At 39.6% G+C, this 18,555-nt stretch overlaps 1 protein-coding gene across 1 annotated transcript in view; it reads right to left on the reverse strand.

Annotated features, from left to right (window-relative positions):
• Lancl3 (LanC like 3) overlaps positions 1 to 18,555 on the reverse strand; it is a 110,781-nt gene that overhangs the window by 15,749 nt on the left and 76,477 nt on the right. Inside the window, exon 2 of the mRNA XM_008833052.3 lies at positions 2,773 to 2,896. Coding sequence (XP_008831274.1) covers positions 2,773 to 2,896 — 124 coding nt within the window. The remainder of the gene's footprint in view (positions 1 to 2,772; positions 2,897 to 18,555) is intronic.

Raw genomic sequence — 18,555 nt, forward strand, 5'->3', positions numbered from 1 at the left:
CAAACAAATAAATAAATAAACCCTTATTCTGTAAACATTAATACTTGGCATCAATTCTTCAGAATTGACACTTGTGTGTTGGACATTATCTTGCCCTGGGAATACCAAGATGAGTATGAGTTTTCCCATACTCTTGAAAACTTCCCGATTTAGTTTGGAAAGGGTGATTCTATTTGAAAATAATTCAAACATAAGCAGTGAAGTACTATATGATACGTGTGTACCAGGGTGGCAACTTAACTGGGCAATATGTTGCCCAGATATTTTCTTAAACATTATTTCTAGCTATGTCTTTGTGAGTGCTTCTCAATGACAGTAACACTTGAACCTGTATACTGACTAAAAAAGGTTGCCCTCTCCAATGTAGGTGGGCCTTATCCAATTCACTGAAGGCTGGAATGGAATGAAAAAGCTACAAAAGAATTCTGTGAGCTTTCACTCAGACTGGAACTTAAAGCATTGACTTAGTCCTAAGTCTGGCTTTTTCAGTATCATAATCCTTTGAGCCAATTCCTTTATTGTCACTATATTATTTATGCAAATAAATATTTATGCAATATTAATGTGGCATGACATATAAAATGTACTATAAGGTGCACAATTCTTATCTATATATTAAATGCTATCATAAATTTATATATAATTTTTAGAAGGAACCTTGATTTTCAACAAAGTACATATTTGCTAGAAACTTGGTTTGTACTACATATGTCAATGGCCAGAATATCAATTTCTACAAAAAACGATCATTAATGAAAGGATGAGAGAAAACACGGTTAGTGCCCTGGCACCCTTACTGCTCTGGTGCACTTATGCTGCACACTTCCCACCTTATATATCTATAATGTGCCTGAGTTCATCTCTAGCCACAGGAATATGCTCAGCACATAAGGACAGGACAGAATTACTGAGGAATAAAGATCTCCAGAGCAGCAATCAATAAGACAAGGAGTGGGAAGATAAGTACCTGAATTTCCTCCATCTTTGGGTAAGGCGATTCTGAGGCATGGTTCATGTAGTATCCCAGAGTCCCCAGTGGAACTTAGCCTGTTATGGCTTGAATACGAGATAACCCCCATAGGTTTGTACAATGAATGCTTGTTCTCCAGCTAGTGATACTATTTAGGGAGGTTGTGAATACAGGAGCTGGGGCCTAGTTGGAGCAAGCAGGTCACTTGGCGTGTGTCTTTGATAGTTACATATGGTCCCCAGGCCCTTCTCTCTTTCTGGCTTCTTATTAACTATGAGATGAGTAACCTGTGCCATATGCTTTGGTTGCCATGATGTTCTTCCTTCATTCGGACCAGAATAAATGCAGCAAAGTAACACAGACTGAGTCTTTTGAAACTACAAGCCAAAAACAAAAACAAAAAACAAAACAAACAACAAAAGCCATTCCTTCCTTAAGTTGTTTATGCCAGGCATTTAGGTACAGTAATGCAAAAGTCTGACTAATACAGAGCCTATGTTGTCTCTAATTTCTCACTATTACCTACTCAGTTAACATCTTTCTGGTCCCTATCTCATTTCTTCACTCTTCTATTAATGCTTTTTGTGATCACATTTCAAATAAACTTTTTATACTCAAACCCTAATTTAGGGTATGATTCTACTGAAAGTCAGACAGGAACGTAAAACTTCTTTGAGAAAACTCTCATTAATGTGACTCATTAGCCATTCATTCATCCTTTCATTCATTTGGGTACCCTCATTAAGTGCTGGCTCTGTGGCAACGGTCCAAGAATCACAATGCTAACTGGATGAATGCACAACCTGAACATTCACAAAACCTGTTGGGGCAGTTGGACAAGTGGGCCACAAATTATAATATGATATAGTAAGGATTCCATTAACAGTGTGGGCCAGGTGTCATGATGTTAGGCAACTTGCTTAAGGAGAAAATACCCAACGTATGTAAATGTTTCTCTCAAGAGCATGTTCAACAGCTATTTTCCTTAAAGTACAGAAAATATCGCACTATATCTCATAACCTTTGTACAGAGTTTTGAAGTCTGGCCATTACAGGTAGATGAAGGGCTTGTGGGAAGTGAGATAATCTAGGTAAAAGGAACACACATAAAGTTTGAAAGATAAGAGGTTATTCTATGTGTGAACGACTACATTGCACAGAACCTGATTGGGGGGGGTACAATTTGAGCTTGGAGAAACAGGTGAATAGTCTGCAAGTCTTACAAATCATTCTCAGGAGTGTAAGGGACAAAAATAAGAGGAAGTAATTTGCTCCTTACACGGATCAGAGCTCAAAATTAGTCACCACCGTTCAGTTGCCTATCATGTATCTATTACTAAAAAATTAAAAAATCTTTCAATGGATAAATCTTATTCTCTTATATAAAGACATTACTTGCAGTCAGTGTGAAAACTGTTCACAATCTTTCAACAAAGCTATGTCAAACATTGGGATACATGTCCATAGTCCCAGCTAATCAGGTAGTTGGTACAAGATAATTGCTTGAGTTCAGTAGTTCAAGGGCAGCCTAGGGAATGCAGTAAGCCCTTTATCTAAATAAATTAATAGGCCAATGATAAGGATTTTAGCCTTGAGTGAAAGTTATTGCTAAAATAGTTACATTTCTGTCATCCAGCTATGAAAAGATATATCAAATTGTGATTCATAATGTTTCTAAATTTTTACTTTACAGTAGTTCCTGTTAATGAATAGTTTGGCCTGAAGCAAAAATGAAAGCATGCATTCTTTACCCAATGTTGTCATCAAAGACCCCCTCTAGTCTACAGGTCTGTGTCACTCACCCAAATACTCAGTTCCATAGTAAGAGTACATTAGGGGGAATGGTTTTCTCTTCTTCATAGCATACTGCTTCCCAGAGTCCAGAATCGCCTGGCAGATTGATTTAATCTGTGCTGGAGTCAGTACCTGAGTAAAGAAATCAAGAAGCAGAAGTCAAAGCAGGATCCTTGTCTCCTTACCCTCAGACTTTAGATTTCATGCTTTAAAAGGCCATCCAAATGCATCTAACATCCTTTCCTATATGTAAATAAGGTCAGCCAACTAAAATGTCTTTGTTTTTTGTTACTGGTTCTCTCTTTTGCATTCAAGTTTTATATACCTTCTTTAGAATATTTTCTGACTAGATGGAAAACACACACCTTTACTGATGTATGCTGTTATAAAATGCAAAGATCACCATATAGGTGATCATTAATCCTTGTCACAAGAATAATTTGCTCAGGAAAGAACAAATAGTGATGCTAATAGATCATGCTTAATAAAGCTGCTACTCCTGATATATTATGTGTTGTGGGTCTGGCACAGAAACCAGGCCTTTGACTTGAGTCACTTTGACTATGCTTATAAAGCCATGATTCTTTGACAAGCTACTGCATGACAAATTCACTGCAGCCATTCGCCTTCCTTGAAGGAAAGCAAAGTCTAGTTATGACAAGGCAAAATAACCTAAACATCAAAATGACTCTGAATAGAGATAGGCTAAAATGTTAGGACTTGAAGTCATCCACATTTCGTTTCATCTGTCCACACGCTTGTTTTAGGACTGTGAAAGAAGACTACCATATTCTCAAGCCATCAAAGCATCAGGGAGTTTATGAAGGCTCTGCTTAGGTTTGCACTGTGTTCTGTTCTCCACCCTCAGGGTCAGACTGGATGCTTCCTCTGGCCTCTTCCCTCTATCATCAGGCTTTCTGTTATTGTGAAGCACTTGCTACCTACTGTGTTCATTCTCTTTCTCACTAGACTATCAGTTCCTTGATAGATTTTTTTAGATCTCTGTTGCCTAACACAGAAGTGAAGGTTCTGAGGGGAGTCCTTGCTAACAGCCAAGTAAGTGAAGTAATTTGATAAACAAAACCCTCTTTCCCTTCCTTATGTTCTTGATTCTGTCTCCCCCTCTTTCCACTCCTTTCATGATCATTCCATAAGCACCTACTCTACTCCAGGCAAGGCTACTGTGCATGCTGGCATTATGGCAGTAAACACGATAGATAAGACCTCTGCTCTTACAAAGCCAAGCTTCCCCAAAAGCAACTTTGTATAGCAAAGTACTGGTCAGATTAACCCAGGAAAACGTTACCTGCATTCCAATTTGACTGAATGAATCTGAGATGGAGAAAACATTCACTGGATTTTGGCATTTCTCCTAAGACACACATCCCATTTCCTTACCTGTATCTCACATCAGATTTGCTGATTCTTCTTGAAATAAGGCACTTAAAGTTATAAGTCATAACCTACTTCTCTGATTTACCCAATATTAAAAGAACAAAATACAGTCCTGGGTTTTAAGTTCCTCAAACCTAGGACTTAATTTATAAAAATAATTACTTAAAGAAGAAACTGTTACTGCGTGTGGCACACACATGCAACCCCAACACTTGGGATGCTGAGGCAGGGGGATTTCAGAAGTTCTATATTCCCTGAGCTACATAATGAGACCCTATTTCAAATTTCCTTTCATTAGTTCACTGTAGTTGTCCCTTGAGTTTACTCTTCCTTCCTAGCACTGAAGAGCCATCTTTCTATATATCCTCACTGTCATGTCCAGTCAGCCTTGGATCTTTCCTTAGCCTGATAGCAGAGCTTTCCTAAATGATTTCTTATTTTAAGCTTATGCAATTTGCAGCCCCTCCAAATTCATTTGTTATTGAAAACACTATCTGTGCTTTAATGGAGCCATCTGATCTTATATTGAAACTTACTCTGCTTAAAGTCTTGCATCATCAACCTCGAATCAGTCCCTCCATCTTGGATCTCTTTCAGAAATATGCTAAGGTCCTTGAAGGGCAATTCTATCCCGGTTCGATCCATCCTCTATTTTCCTGGGAATATAGCTCGATCTTTGGCTGTATGCAAGTCCTATCAGTGCTACATTGATTCGGAGTCCATATGGCAGGCAAGTTTTGTGGCAGAAAGTGGCCATTAAATTTTCAGGTATACACTCACTTGAATTACTAAATTATTAAAATTTTACCTTTCTCATTTTCATATTCATAATTAAAAATTGACTTATTCTTTCCTCAGTTGAACATTTATCTAAATGCTCTCTCTGTTCATATGTGTGTTTGCCTGTTTTTTCAAAACCAGAAAAAAATCCGCTTGTTCTGTGTATGGTGCCCTCCCCTTTCTTTCCATCCCATGGTTCAGAATAAGGAATGAGTTTATAAAATATTATTTCAAAACCTTGCCTGGTCATGTATCCTGTCTGGGTGGTTTCTTCTTATCTCACAGAAACACTATGAAAAACAAAGAGAACTCTGGTGCTTGTTCAGCTGGATAGAGAGCAGTTATGCATGCAGTTCTTTATCTCTAGGAACAGACAAGGCCTACCCTCATGTTTACTGATTAGCAAATAAAAACTGAAAATAGTTCTCCTTAAAAGTTTATGTGTGGGGGAACACAGAGACATAATGTGCCACCCTCCTCCTCCCCTGCCAATGAGCAAACAGTACAGAGAGAAAAAAACAGGGATGAGACTTGGAGAAGGCCTGGTTTCGTGCTCTCATTTGTCAGCTTTCTCAAACATTTCTCCATTTCCTGTTTCAAGCACACAGGAAGGTGAATGAGCACTTTCACGCCCTCTCAGAAGATGCTCCCCGGCTTTGGAAACACTCTGATGCCTTGGGAATGAGGACACAGCATTCAGTGGTGGGAAAGCAACTGGAGGTGGCAGAGAGGTCCATCGATCTTTACTAAAACAAGCCTGTATTTATAACACTGAAAGCCTATATTATGTTGGTATTTTGATTTGATTAGTTTCCTTCAACTATTTTTTCTATATTGAATTAAAATAAAAGTACCTCAAATGCAAATCAAGTCTGTAGTAGTTTAGTTTAAACAGTTTCATTAGTTTAACTGATTCCCTTCTCTGACCCTCTGAAATAGTCTTATTAGGCTGGCCTCTGAGTATGAAGAGATGAAAGAGCAATAAAATGAATGGCATGTTTCTTGGCCCTGCCTGAATGCTATGACTAAACCACTTTCATGCATAGATGACCTTCATTAAGGAAATGAATAAAATGGACCAAGCCACAAGATGCTTGCCTTACCACAGACTTGGTCCTGGTACACAGCCCCCATGAAATAGCAATCTTTACTAGCTATATTTCTTTGCCTGGGAATCAAATACCATTGGCCTTTCCCCCATTATCATTGATTGGATTCTTAGATAATAGCAGCCAAGTCCTTGGTGTACTGGTGTGCTAGGGATCTTATGCTGATCAAATTCCTCTTCTCAACAATTTGAAATGCATGTTCTAAGAGAAATGAAGCTGTCAGCAACCACAGCTGATGCTGATGGCAGGTCCGGAGGTAGAGCTGAGGCTTATGCACAAGTTGAGGTTTTGTGGAAATATTCTGGAGCTTTGAAGGATAACAACTGATTATGCCACCCAAAAGGGAAGGTGAAAGGAAACGGAGACAGATACAGCTGCCAGCAGAAACAATAGCACTGAAAGAAATTTACAGGAAGGTAGTTGGCTCCTTATAGCTTTTCAGATTGCTGACAGTTTAGGGAAACTCCCTTTAGGGTTTCATACCTTGTTTGTACACAACACACAGTTCCACCCATCTTCCTGCCCCTCCCTTTAACCTCAGTCACTTGAAAAACAGGCATGTATATAAAGCAACTCTTTCATTATTTACATCTCCAATCTCCACATAAACATATCAGCTTTGCAGTAATTACATTTCACTCTAAAACCTTTCAGAAAAAATAATGATGTCTGAACCTAAAGTATATTTAGCAATTTCAGTTTCAAATGATCTGTCCTCAGATTCTGTCAAAAGCTCCTTCTAGACATTTGAGGTCTGAAAGGTATCTGCTTCTCAAAGTGTGGCCATGGACCAGAAGTTTGGCATCATCTAGGAGCCTGCAGAAATGTACATTTCCAGGATCCAGTCCAAACCCACTGAGTCAGAATCCTTATTGTAACGAGATTACCAGGTGGTATGGAGTTCACATCAAAGCTGGAGAAGCACTGGCTGAAATACTAGCCATGAATTTAAAAAATTCTCCACCATAGAGTCCTGACAGTATTCCAACGATAGCTTGATGACTACCACAGCCTTAGTTTCATTTGACAGGAAGAAAAGGTTGACTGAAGAAACAAGTTTTACAGGACAACTATTAAAGACAGTGTTTCGTGTTTTGAAACAACTCTAGACAGACAAAGTGACAAGTTCCTTTCATAGTCCACCTAACGAGTCAATCAAATTGATAAACTTTGTTTTTATTACAGAGGGACAGCAAGAAATTTGTCTTAAACTCTAAGGTCAAGCAGCAGAGTTAAATTAGTTACTCTGTATACGGTAGGAGATTTTTTTGAAGTGGGGGGGGTCTCACTGTGTAGCTCAGGCTGACCTGGAACACATACATCATCCTTCCTCAGCCTCCAGAGAGTTGGGATTACAGGCCTGCATCACCACACTTGGTTTACTCTAGAATATTTTTAATAAATATTTTTCCTCCTATGGCATTATTCATTGGTTGGATGGTGTTTACTTTGTCTTTATGCAGTTTTGTGGCAAACCATCCCCTTTTTTGCAAACATAACAAAAGTTAATTTTTTTATAATACAGGGAATAGTTATATGTCTAGGGGGGATAATTCAGTGAATAATGAATTATTAGTGTGAAATTACTGTCCTCAAGATGACAGAAGATCCTGACTGAATACAAAACAATAGGCAGGAGATTCTAGACTTCCCAACCCAAGCCTTGCTCAATAATCAAAAGCATTATCATGCAATAATCCTAAAGTATCCTAACGGCCCATCTGCAGAGAATGCAGAATCGCTCTCTGAAACAGAGAAAGAAATTGCTTACCTCCAGAAATTTATTTTAGCTCATCCTTTGTCCTCAGATATTGGCACAGGTTTCTCATCAGAAAAAAATGATCCAGTCTATCTGATTACCAGTCAATATCAAAACAACTTTATTTCCTGTTTTTTGGGTTTTTTTTTTTTTTTTTAGTCAAATCTTTTTGAGACAGGGTCTCCCTGCAGCCCCAGCTGTCCTGGAACTCACTATGTAAAATTATCCGTGTAATATAAAAAAACTGTTTTTCCTTTTTTTTTTGTTTTTTTTTTTTTTTTTTTTTTAGTCAAAGACAGGGTCTCCCTGTACCCCAGATGGCCTAGGAGTCTCTACATGGATCAAGCTGGCCTCTACCTCCTTTGATACCAATGGACAACAAGGCAACAGCTTTGAGGAAAAAAAGGCTTTCCAGCTTTTAGAGTCTGGGTATTTTTAGAATTTAAAGTTGGTATCATTTAATGGTAGACTTGAAGAATACATAGAATCAGGATGGAGACATAAGTTTTTAAGGTGGAAGAACTGACATGGAAAGGAACCAGAATGCTGAAATTTGGTGTGTAATTCTTGCTCTCCTACTTACATCTTTTATTTTTTGTAGACAGAGCCTCAATCTGTAACCTTGGCTGGCCAGGTACTCACTACGTACACAGGTTGGCCTTGAACTCACAGAGATCCATTCGCCTCCCCAGTGCTGGGATTAAAGGCATGTTCCATGCCAGGTGGCATACCTACAGTTTGTTTTTTTGTTTTCATTTTTGTTTTTGCCAACCCAAAGAAAAGACAATATAACCCCCTGATGAAATTGAGTAACAACAAGTAGTTGGGATGTGTATTTGGTGGGCAGGAACATGGTAGTTTCAAAAATGCGTCTCTTGCTTCAAACAATGTTACCAGTAAAAGACATACCAACACATACGGTGTCCACATGACAGAAAAACTCAATTATCAGTTTCTAGTAGCCATCAGGGTAGAATAGAATAGTATCCCATTTCCCACAGTACATTTATTCTACAAATTACCAGTCCAGATAATTTCTATTTAAAACTTTAGTAATTTTAAAATATAAGATCAATATATACAAGTGGTTAGATTTTACTTTCAGTATCTCTGGGATTGTAGTTCACTTGGAGTTCTCTATGATACTGAGAAAAGCTAAACCTTTAGGAAATCTCTGCATGGCTGGATTTTTACAAAAGCCATTGTGAAGACAGAAACTTGGAGGAACTGCTTTAAGGCAAAACATCAGAAACAGAGAAGGAAAAGCAAGACAAAACAGGGATGAGAAAAAAAAATTCAAGCAAAAAAATGACCTCGGTTAACCTAATTATTCTTGAGATTTAAGTGCCAAGCCTATGCTTCACACTTCGGGCATATGTAGTCTTAAATAATAATTATACTATCTATATCTATATATGTATATTTAATAACTCTACTAGATGGCATATGATCCATTTAAATAATGAAGCATTTAGCATTGGTTTATATCCTAAATATCAAAGATGCTGGCAGTAAATACTGGGAACTTCACAAAGGAAACGAAACATGAGCTGAGCTTTGAAGAATGTGTAGGAAGTGGATGAGGGAAAGCAGTGAGAAGGAAGAACATTGCTGGGAAACGGTGGGGAGACTTCTATGCATTGGAGCCATGTTTCCCAGGCCACAGTGTACATACAAATAAGGTAGACGCTGTTGAAAACAACGAAGATTCTGTTTGTAGGTCTAGGGTGAGGTTAGGTGTCTACATTTCTAACAAGCGCCAGATGAGGCTGAGGCTAGTGCTGCCGACCATGGACCATGCTTGAAGGAACAAAGAATTATGAGAACAGAGAGACTGATTGCTGCAGAGGGTTTCTCTTTGGAAAGGTGAGCAAATTAGAATGAAGAAATTAGAGAAAGCCCTTAAGACAGTCACGGAAGCAAGAGAGAGCACCAGGCAAACTGTTACACAATTATTAGATGATGCAGAAAGGGGAAGCAACAATGGCAAATTCTCTACCAATAAGCGGCACGCAAGAAAGACATGTTCAAATTTACAAACCCCAGTGGGGAGTTCTCTTGGTCAATGTGGCCAGCTTTGTTATTTTCTTAATTAGCCTCCAAATGGAGCATGAGTGCTGGTGCAGAATGAGCGAGTTCCTTCCATCTGGTTTTCCTGATGCTCCCTGACCATTATTATGCTGGGCAATGAGGAATGGGAGGCAGGTTGCTGGAGTTAATGATTATCTTCTACTTGTTAAAGGAACTCAGCCAGGAATGCCAGTTGTAGACATTTGGTCCTAGATACCATTTCACTGTTATTTCTATTCCTTTCTCAGGTCAAGTAACAAGAGGCAAGGCAACACTGACTGCCAGAAAAGAAAAACAGGTTTTACTCCATTTTTGTAAACTTCTGACTTTAAAGACTTATTAGAGGTACTGGTCACCCAGTCATGATCCAGTGACACTAGATGATTTCATTTACTTTCTTTGAAAACACTGAATGATTCAGAGCCTAAATTTCTTTATTTACCAAAAAGGGATCACAAAACTTGCCACATCTGTCTTGTCAGGTGATGGTAAGACTCCTACCAAAAGACAGCTTTTAGAGTATGGCTGCACAGTGCAGTCACCAGGGGAACTTTGAAAAATATTCATGCCCTCACTACACCCCAAACTAATGACATCATACTCTTTGGGTTTAATACTCTGGCATCTGTATGTTTTTGAAACTCTCTAGGTGATTGCAAAATGTGGTCAAAATTGAAAACTACTGCCATGAAATTGAGAAAAACTGCCAAAAATGTATAATAATAATATGAAAACGATGAGGATGGAAGAGGAGGAGCAGGAGAAAGGACCAGGAAGCGAAAGGTTAACTAGAAGGCAAGCAAAAGATCACCTGGGTGCAGAGATATAGCCTTTGGTGTGAGTCATAGAAGAGTAGGAGACAGCTCATGTGTACTTGAATGGATATCACGGGTCAGGTCAGAAGTCCATTGAACACTATCTGGCGTTTTCAAGCCAGCTTGCAGTGTGTCTTTTGCTGGAGACAGTGCACTAGACTAAACTGGGCTTGAGATCCAAATTTGTCACCATAATCTTGGGTAACTCATTAGACTTCAGTTTTGTTTCTGTAAAATAAATGGGGTGAAGCTAGAATCTTTTTACTGCATATGTCAGGCCCATCCAACAATCAGTTATGGATTCAGATGGGGCTCATGAGACCTTATTACTTACATAAGAACTACTGGTAACTAACAGTTTCTGGGGGAGGAGGAGGCATAGTATCCAGTTCTGTAAACACTAGTGACCCAACACATTCTAATGGATACTTCTAAACACACAGACAGGCAGTCTTAGTTAAACTCCATGAGACATGAAACAAAACAAAAAATCATGAATATGGAAAAGAAATTTGTCAGGAAGCAGGGAGGCTGGTAGAAGTGAGAGGGGCATAAGAGATAGTGGGGGTGGTAATCAAAAGGCATCATATACATGTATGAAACTGCCAGGGACAAAATTAAATAAATTTTATCAATAACAAAAATTTGTGACTAAAATCTAGTGAGCTTGCTACAACACAACTTTCTGTTGCTAAGAGTTCTGACATGGTAACTATGGACTACGATCTGTGAGATGTTTTATTTCTAAAAATATTCTGGGTGACGGCATAGCTGTTGATAACAAAAGCACTCACTGAGTAGCTTTGTGCTTTGTACTAAGTGACCTCCTAAGGTCCTTTAGGGCTCCAAGCTCTATGATTTCCCAGGGTATCAGAGGAGTCTGGCTTTTGAACACAAGGAGTACTGCACAGTATAAAAAAAAAAAAAAAAAAAAAAAAAAAAAGGAGTTTAAGTAAAGTGCGTTGGATCTCAAACTTAGCTTTATCACTTTCTAGTAGTCTGGATTTGGGCACTTTACGCATCCTTTCTATTATGTTTGCAGGCGAAGTATCTATCCCACAAAGACGCTAATTTCTTAAAGAACTGGTGTAGAGATTTTGGGAGTCTTAGAAACTTTGGAAAGTAGGGCCTAGTTGGAAGAAGTAGGTCAGGGGAGGGGCCAGTTTTGAACAAGGCTTATAAGGGACTGTCTTCCCATTCTCTCTCTCTCTCTCTCTCTCTCTCTCTCTCTCTCTCTCTCCTTTTTGTCTGTCCTCCAAGGCATGAAACACTGCCTCATCCTGGTAACAAGAGAGCTGCCCAACCACAGACTGATACCTCTGAATTAGTGTGCCAAAATAAACTTTCCTCCTTATAAACTGTTCGGTCAGATATTTTGTCTCACCAATGAAAGTGTGACAAACTGTCATCAGTGAAATGGCATTGCTGCTGCTGTGACCAAACATGATCGAGTTGTTCAGAAGCCTTTGCAACTGATTTGTGGGAAGAATTTGGAAATGTTTGGCGACACAGGCTACAGAAAGTATAAAGTGCTGTAAGTAGAACTTATGATTCTTGTGGGAGCTCATAAGACTAGCACTTTAATGGTAATGAATTAAAGTCTATAATGAGATTTCAGACTGGAGCAAGCACTTTATTTGAAATTAGACTATAAGGCATTCATGTTGTGTCCTTTATTTTTATTTTACTTTGTTTCTATGACTGTGTGCAGATGAAAATGTGCATGTGGAAGCCAGTGGTTGACACTGGGTTTCTTCCTCAGTTACACTCTACCTCTTTCTCATGTTTTGAGACTGAACCACTGAACCTGAGTCTTACCAATTTGGGGTAGAATGGCTGATCAACAAGTCCCTGGGATCTGCTTGTCTCTGTCTCTTCAGTGCTGGGATTATAGGCATGCAGTGCCTCCCTAGCTTTTATACAGGTTCTGAAATTCAACTCAGGTCCTCATGCTTGTGCAGCAAGCTCTGTGCTCACTGAGCCATCTACCCAGCCCTCATATTATATTCTGACAAAGAAATTGCCACAAATTTTGTCCCTTTCCCAAGGCTTTGTAAGACATTGATTTTAAAAATGATGGAATAACCTGGCAGATAATCAGTTTTAAGGTAGCATTTTGGCTGTGTTACAACTATTGCTAACTGCTTTTCCCAGGTTCACAGTGAGATTTAGGAGAAAAATTGGAGCAGAAAGTCTTGAGACTCTTGCTGTTCTTTTAGAAAAGCCTGTGTGAAGTTGGACCTAAGCAGTTTCTGAAGCGATTAGCACCATTCAATAGAAGTCAAAGCAGTGAGATGGCTCGGTAGGAAAGGGCACTTGCCACCAAGCCTGATGACCTAACCCACATGGTGAGAGAATCGACTCCCTCCAGTTGTCCTCTGACCTTCACATGTGCACTTTGTCATGTGCACAGACACGCTCCCACCCACAAAATAATAAATAAATAAATAAATAAATAAATAAATAAATATTTTTTAAACTCAGGCACTTTCTACCCAAAGGACACCTCACAAGTTGGCCAGAATCCATGCATTGCAGGCTCAATAAATTCAATTCAAAGACTTTGGCTTTAAGGAAGGAGCTGGGAGGGGGTGAGCATAAGGGATTTCCTAGGGAAGTATTTTCTAATGTTCAACTATCTAGTCACCTAGAAACCATTTCAGACACGGACTAAGCTGGTGGCAGGATTTGGTGTTGTCCATACAGTCTTGAGACTTCATGAGTTATAGAGTTGATTTTCAGAAAGGCCTGGAAGGTCAGACAAAGTGTAGCAGGATAAGGATTCCTGCCGGCAGCCTCTGAGAGATTAGTTCAAGTTTTGTGAGTAAAGGCAACACCAGGAAATTAGAGGTGCCAAGAAAGTGAAAAGTATACTGAGGGAAGAAAAAGGAAACCAGTGGAGCCAGCCCAGGAGAGAGGCCATGTGGGCTGCCAATGTCAAGGCTTTTTGAGGTGAGAATTGAGCTCAGTGTTGGCAACAAAGTTAAAAGGACTCGGTATTTGCTCTGCTAAGTTTCTATCCTGCTTTAGCTCCACCATTCCTTTCTGTTGCCCCATCCCTCTCACATGAAATGTGAATGTTTACTCTGTGGCCTTGGATCTTAAGATCCAAGGTTTTGATTTTATAGCCACTCACAACTAAGAGTTTTACTTCAGTCTCAGAGACGACTTTGAATATGGACTTTTAAAGAATGGTAGAACTGTTAAGGCTATGAAGACTCTTGGCATTGAACTAAATGTATTTTGTATTGTGAAATGGACATGAGTCATTTGGACCAGCGGTAGAATATTCTGGTTTGGATATGAAGGGTCCCTCTAAGAGCTTCATGTTTTGAAGGTTTGGTTCTCAACTGGTGATGCTATTTTGGGATGTTCTGGAAACTTTAGGAGGTAGACGCTGGGGGCATATAGACTATATCTTGACTCAGTTTTCTCCCCCTTCCTCTCTCCCCTCTCATCCTCTCCATCTGCCCACCCCCCATTCTCCCTGTCTCCTCTTCCTCTCTCTCTTTCTCTGTTTCTGTTTCAGACCACCTTGAAGAGGGCAGCTTTGCTCTACCACGCTCTTTTGCTTCACCACACTCCCAGAAGTAATGAAGCCAGCAATGGTGGATTGAAATCTCTAAAGCCAAGAGCCAAAATAAATATTTCCTCCTTTTAGCCTGTCTTGTTGGGTATCTTGTCACAGCACTAAGAATTCTGATTAGCACACTTTCTAAGCCTCAGTTTCCTCAGTTTTGAAAATGACTTATAACAAGGCCAATCTCACTGGGTTTCTGTGAAGATTCCACCAAAGACACTTGGCATGGTTCTTGACATGAAGCACATGCACAATCCATGGAAGCTCTATCAAAACAGGACATCTCTGAGGGCCAGTAGTGACCCCACTCCCACTATTTCAACAACATGAGCTTCAGAAGATTTCTCACAAAGAAATGTTGCTACTGCCCACCTCCCATACTTAATCCTCCATCCAAAGAACAGCTTATGGGACTCCAGCATTCCTAATAATTTATGGCTGTTCATGTTTGTATTATTTCCTATTCGTTATTATTTCTTCGTCATCACACTAGCAGTCTGTAGTCATTCTTTTCCCACAATTACATTCCTTCTCAGATTCACCTGATTTCTAGAAAAAAAGTCACTAGGTAACTAGGCAACTTTAAAAAAATCAAGCAACGTCTCTGGACCTCAGGTTACTCATCTGACAAAACAAGGAATTTTGGCAGCTTCTTGGAGCCAGCAGCTTGCCTGAGTAAGTTTTGCTGCTGCACCCACTGCACCTTGACTCCCCCAGCCTCATTCACCCTCCAAGCTCCCTTACCACATCTCTCCTCCTAGCAGGGGGACTGCCAAATTCCCTTTCTTGGCACCCAAGACCTCTGGATTGACCTCTTGGTCCAAACTCTCTACTGCTTCCTGATCTTTTGCACACAGACCAAACCAATTCCTCCCGCTAGTCCTCACCTCCCTTTGCATCTCTGGGCGGCCCAGCCCCACAGCTTTCTGGAGCCAGCAGCTTGCCTGGCTAAGTTTGTCTGCTATGCCCATTGCGCTTTGAATTCCCCAGCCTCATTCACCCTCACAGCTCCCCCACCCCATCTCTCCTCCTAGCAGGGGGACTGGCACATTTCCAGTCTTGGCACCCTAAACCTCTGGACTGACCTCTTGGCCCAAACTCTCCACTGCTTCCTGATTTTTTAAGTCCAGACCAAACCAATTCCTCCCTCTACTCCTCACCTCCCTTTGCATCTCTGGGCGGCCCAGCCCCACAGCTTCCTGGAGCTAGCAGCTTGCCTGGGTAAGTTTGGCAGCACCCACTGCACCTTGAATCCCCCAGCCTCAGTCACCCTCCCAGCTCCCCTACCCCAACTCTTGTTGTGAAACGCCAGACTCATGGACTGACCTCTTAGCCCAGAATCCCTACTTCTTCCTGATCCTTTGCGTCCAGACCAAGCCAATTCCTTCCTGTAGTCCCCAGGAGCGCTCGGGCCTCTTCTTGCCCCCACATCCCTTTGCATCCCTGGGGACCAGCATCTTTCTTGGGCCCTGCTCCCAGGGCAGCCCAGCCCCCAAATTCCTGAAGCCAGCATATTTCCTGGAGGGATCCAGACCTTAGGAGAAGGCCTGAGAGCATCTGATCCTCATCCGGCTTGGGCCTCTGTGGGAACTCCTGAGTAGCAAGAAGAGAGCAATTTAGCCACTCCAATATAAAATCAAAAGAAAGAACCTGAAGCTTAGACCAAACAGCTTTTCATGCCCAACAAGTAAACCACAAAGGCACATAAAGTTTACAAAAAGAAGCAGACCTAAACTCAACAAAGGAAGGCCTGAGTCTCACATAAGAACCAGAATCTACAAAGAAATCCACATGTCAAAGTCACAGGGAAAGAAATAACAAGAAAATCAAAACAATATATCCCCACCAAGTACCATCAGTCCTCTAGAAGAGTACAATGAGAACTCCTTAGAGATAACACATCACATGGAACTGAAAAGAACAATTATAAACATGATAAAAGCATTCAGTGAATTTAAAGAACACACAAAGAAAGAAATAAAAAAAAACTGAAAGAAGATAGGAATAAACTTCTGAATGAATTCAGAAAAGAGAAATATTGAAGAATGCTCAGGCTGAAATGATGAACAAAGCAAAACACTCAGTAAGGGAATTAGAAATGACAGGAGATAGCCTCACCAATAGGATGAATGAAATGGAAAACAAAATATCAAGACTGGAAGATAAAGTGGACAAATTAAATCACCCGAGCAAAGATTATGAAATTTTTAAGAAAATACAAGAATGGAATATGCAGGAATTGTGTGACACCATAAAAAGACCAAAATTATGAATCATAGGCATACAAGAAGAAGAATCTCAGGATACTGGTATGAACTCCATCTTCAACAGGATTGTAGAAGAAAATTTCCCAAAATTAAAGAAAGACATGCCATACAAATACAACAAGCGTATAGAACACCAAATAGACAGGAACAGAAAAGAAACAATCCCTAGCTCATCATAGTAAAAACACTAAACACACAAAACAAAGAGACAATACTGAAAGTAGCAAAAGAAAACAAGTCACATGTAAAGGGAAAACATACCTGAATTACAGCTGACTTTTCAGTGCAAACTACGAAAGCCAGAAGAGACTGGGCCAAAGTATTCCCAGTTCTAAATAACCACAGATGCCAACCCAGATTACTTTACCCAACCAAAATGTCTATTATAGTCGAAGGGGAAAGAAAAATCTTTCATGACATAAATAGGCTGAAAGAATTCATGTCCATAAAACCAGCCCTTCAGAGAGTTCTTAAAGCAATACAATGAGCTGAAGAAAGGAACAACTATACCCAAGGGTTGTGGAAAGAAGCTTAATGAAGGAATAACTATGGAAATGCACAGCTACACCAAGTGTGAACAGAAATAAAAATGACAGGAGTCAATACACATCTTTCATTAATAATTTTAAATATCAATGGACTGAACTCCCCAGTCAAAAGACACAGACTAGTTGAATGGATTAAGAAACAAAACCCATCTTTTTGTTGTCTGTAAGAAACTCATCTCCCTTTCAAGGATAGGCACTACCTTAAGGTGAAAGGATGGAAAAAATATACCAAGCGAATGCTACTAAGAAAAAAGCAAGCGTTGCAACTCTAATATCTGACAAAATGGACTTTAAACTAAAACTAATCAGAAGAGATGAATAGGGCCACTTTACTCTGATCAAAGGAAAAATTGACCAAGAAGATATCACAATCATGAACATATATTCACCAAACTCTGGTGCACCCAACTTCATAAAATCAGTACTACAGGACTTTAAGACCCAGGTTAATCCCAACTCATTAATAGTAGGGGACTTTAATACCTCATTGTATTCATTAGATATGTCAACAGGACAGAGAATTAACAGAGAGACATCTAAATTAAACAATACCGTACATCAAATGGGCCTAACAGACATCTACTGAATATTCCACACAAGCACCAAAGAATGTACTTTCTATTCTGTCCCCATGGAATTTTCTCCAAAATATAACACATACTGGGGCTCAAAACAAACCTCAACGAATACAAAAAGACCTAAATAATTCTATGCATTCTATCAGGCCACAATGCAATAAAGCTTAAAATCAACACTGGAAGAAACCCTAGTAACCATATGAACACATGGAGATTAAACAACACACTCCTGAATAATGAAGGGGACAAATGAGAAATTAAGAAAGAAATAAAAGCATTCCTGGAACTAAAAGAATAGGACAATACAACACAAGAAAATATCTGGGACATGTTGAAAGCAGTCCTTAGAGGGAAGTTTATAGCTCTAAGTTCCTACATTAAAAAATCAGAAAAACACAAATAAATGACTTAACATTGCAGCTCAAGACGCTTGAAAAGCAACAGCAAATAAAACCAAACCCAGCAGAGAAGAAGAAACAACAAAAATCAGGGCAGAAATTAATGAAATACAAACAAAGAAAACAATACAAAGAATCAATGAATCCAAGAGGTGGTTCTTTGCAAAAAGATAAACAAGATTGACAGACCGCTAGCCCAGTTAACCAAAAGAAAGAAAGAGAACCTCCAAATCAACAAAATCAGAGATGAAAGGGGAAACATCACACAGACACCACAAAGATCCAGAATATTATAAGGGAATACTTTAAAAATGTGTATCCTACTGAATTTGAAAACCTGAAAGAAATGGACGGGTATCTAAAAGCATGGGTAAAAGCATGGAACCACCAAAACTAAACCAAGAAGAGATCAACAGCTTAAAAAGACACATAACACAATAAGTAAATTGAAACAGTAATACAAAGGCTCCCAGATTAAAAAAAGCCCAGGAC

The sequence above is a fragment of the Nannospalax galili genome, unplaced genomic scaffold, assembly GCF_000622305.1.
Source record: "Nannospalax galili isolate Female #2095 unplaced genomic scaffold, S.galili_v1.0 scaffold556, whole genome shotgun sequence".
Lineage (NCBI taxonomy): Eukaryota > Metazoa > Chordata > Mammalia > Rodentia > Spalacidae > Nannospalax > Nannospalax galili.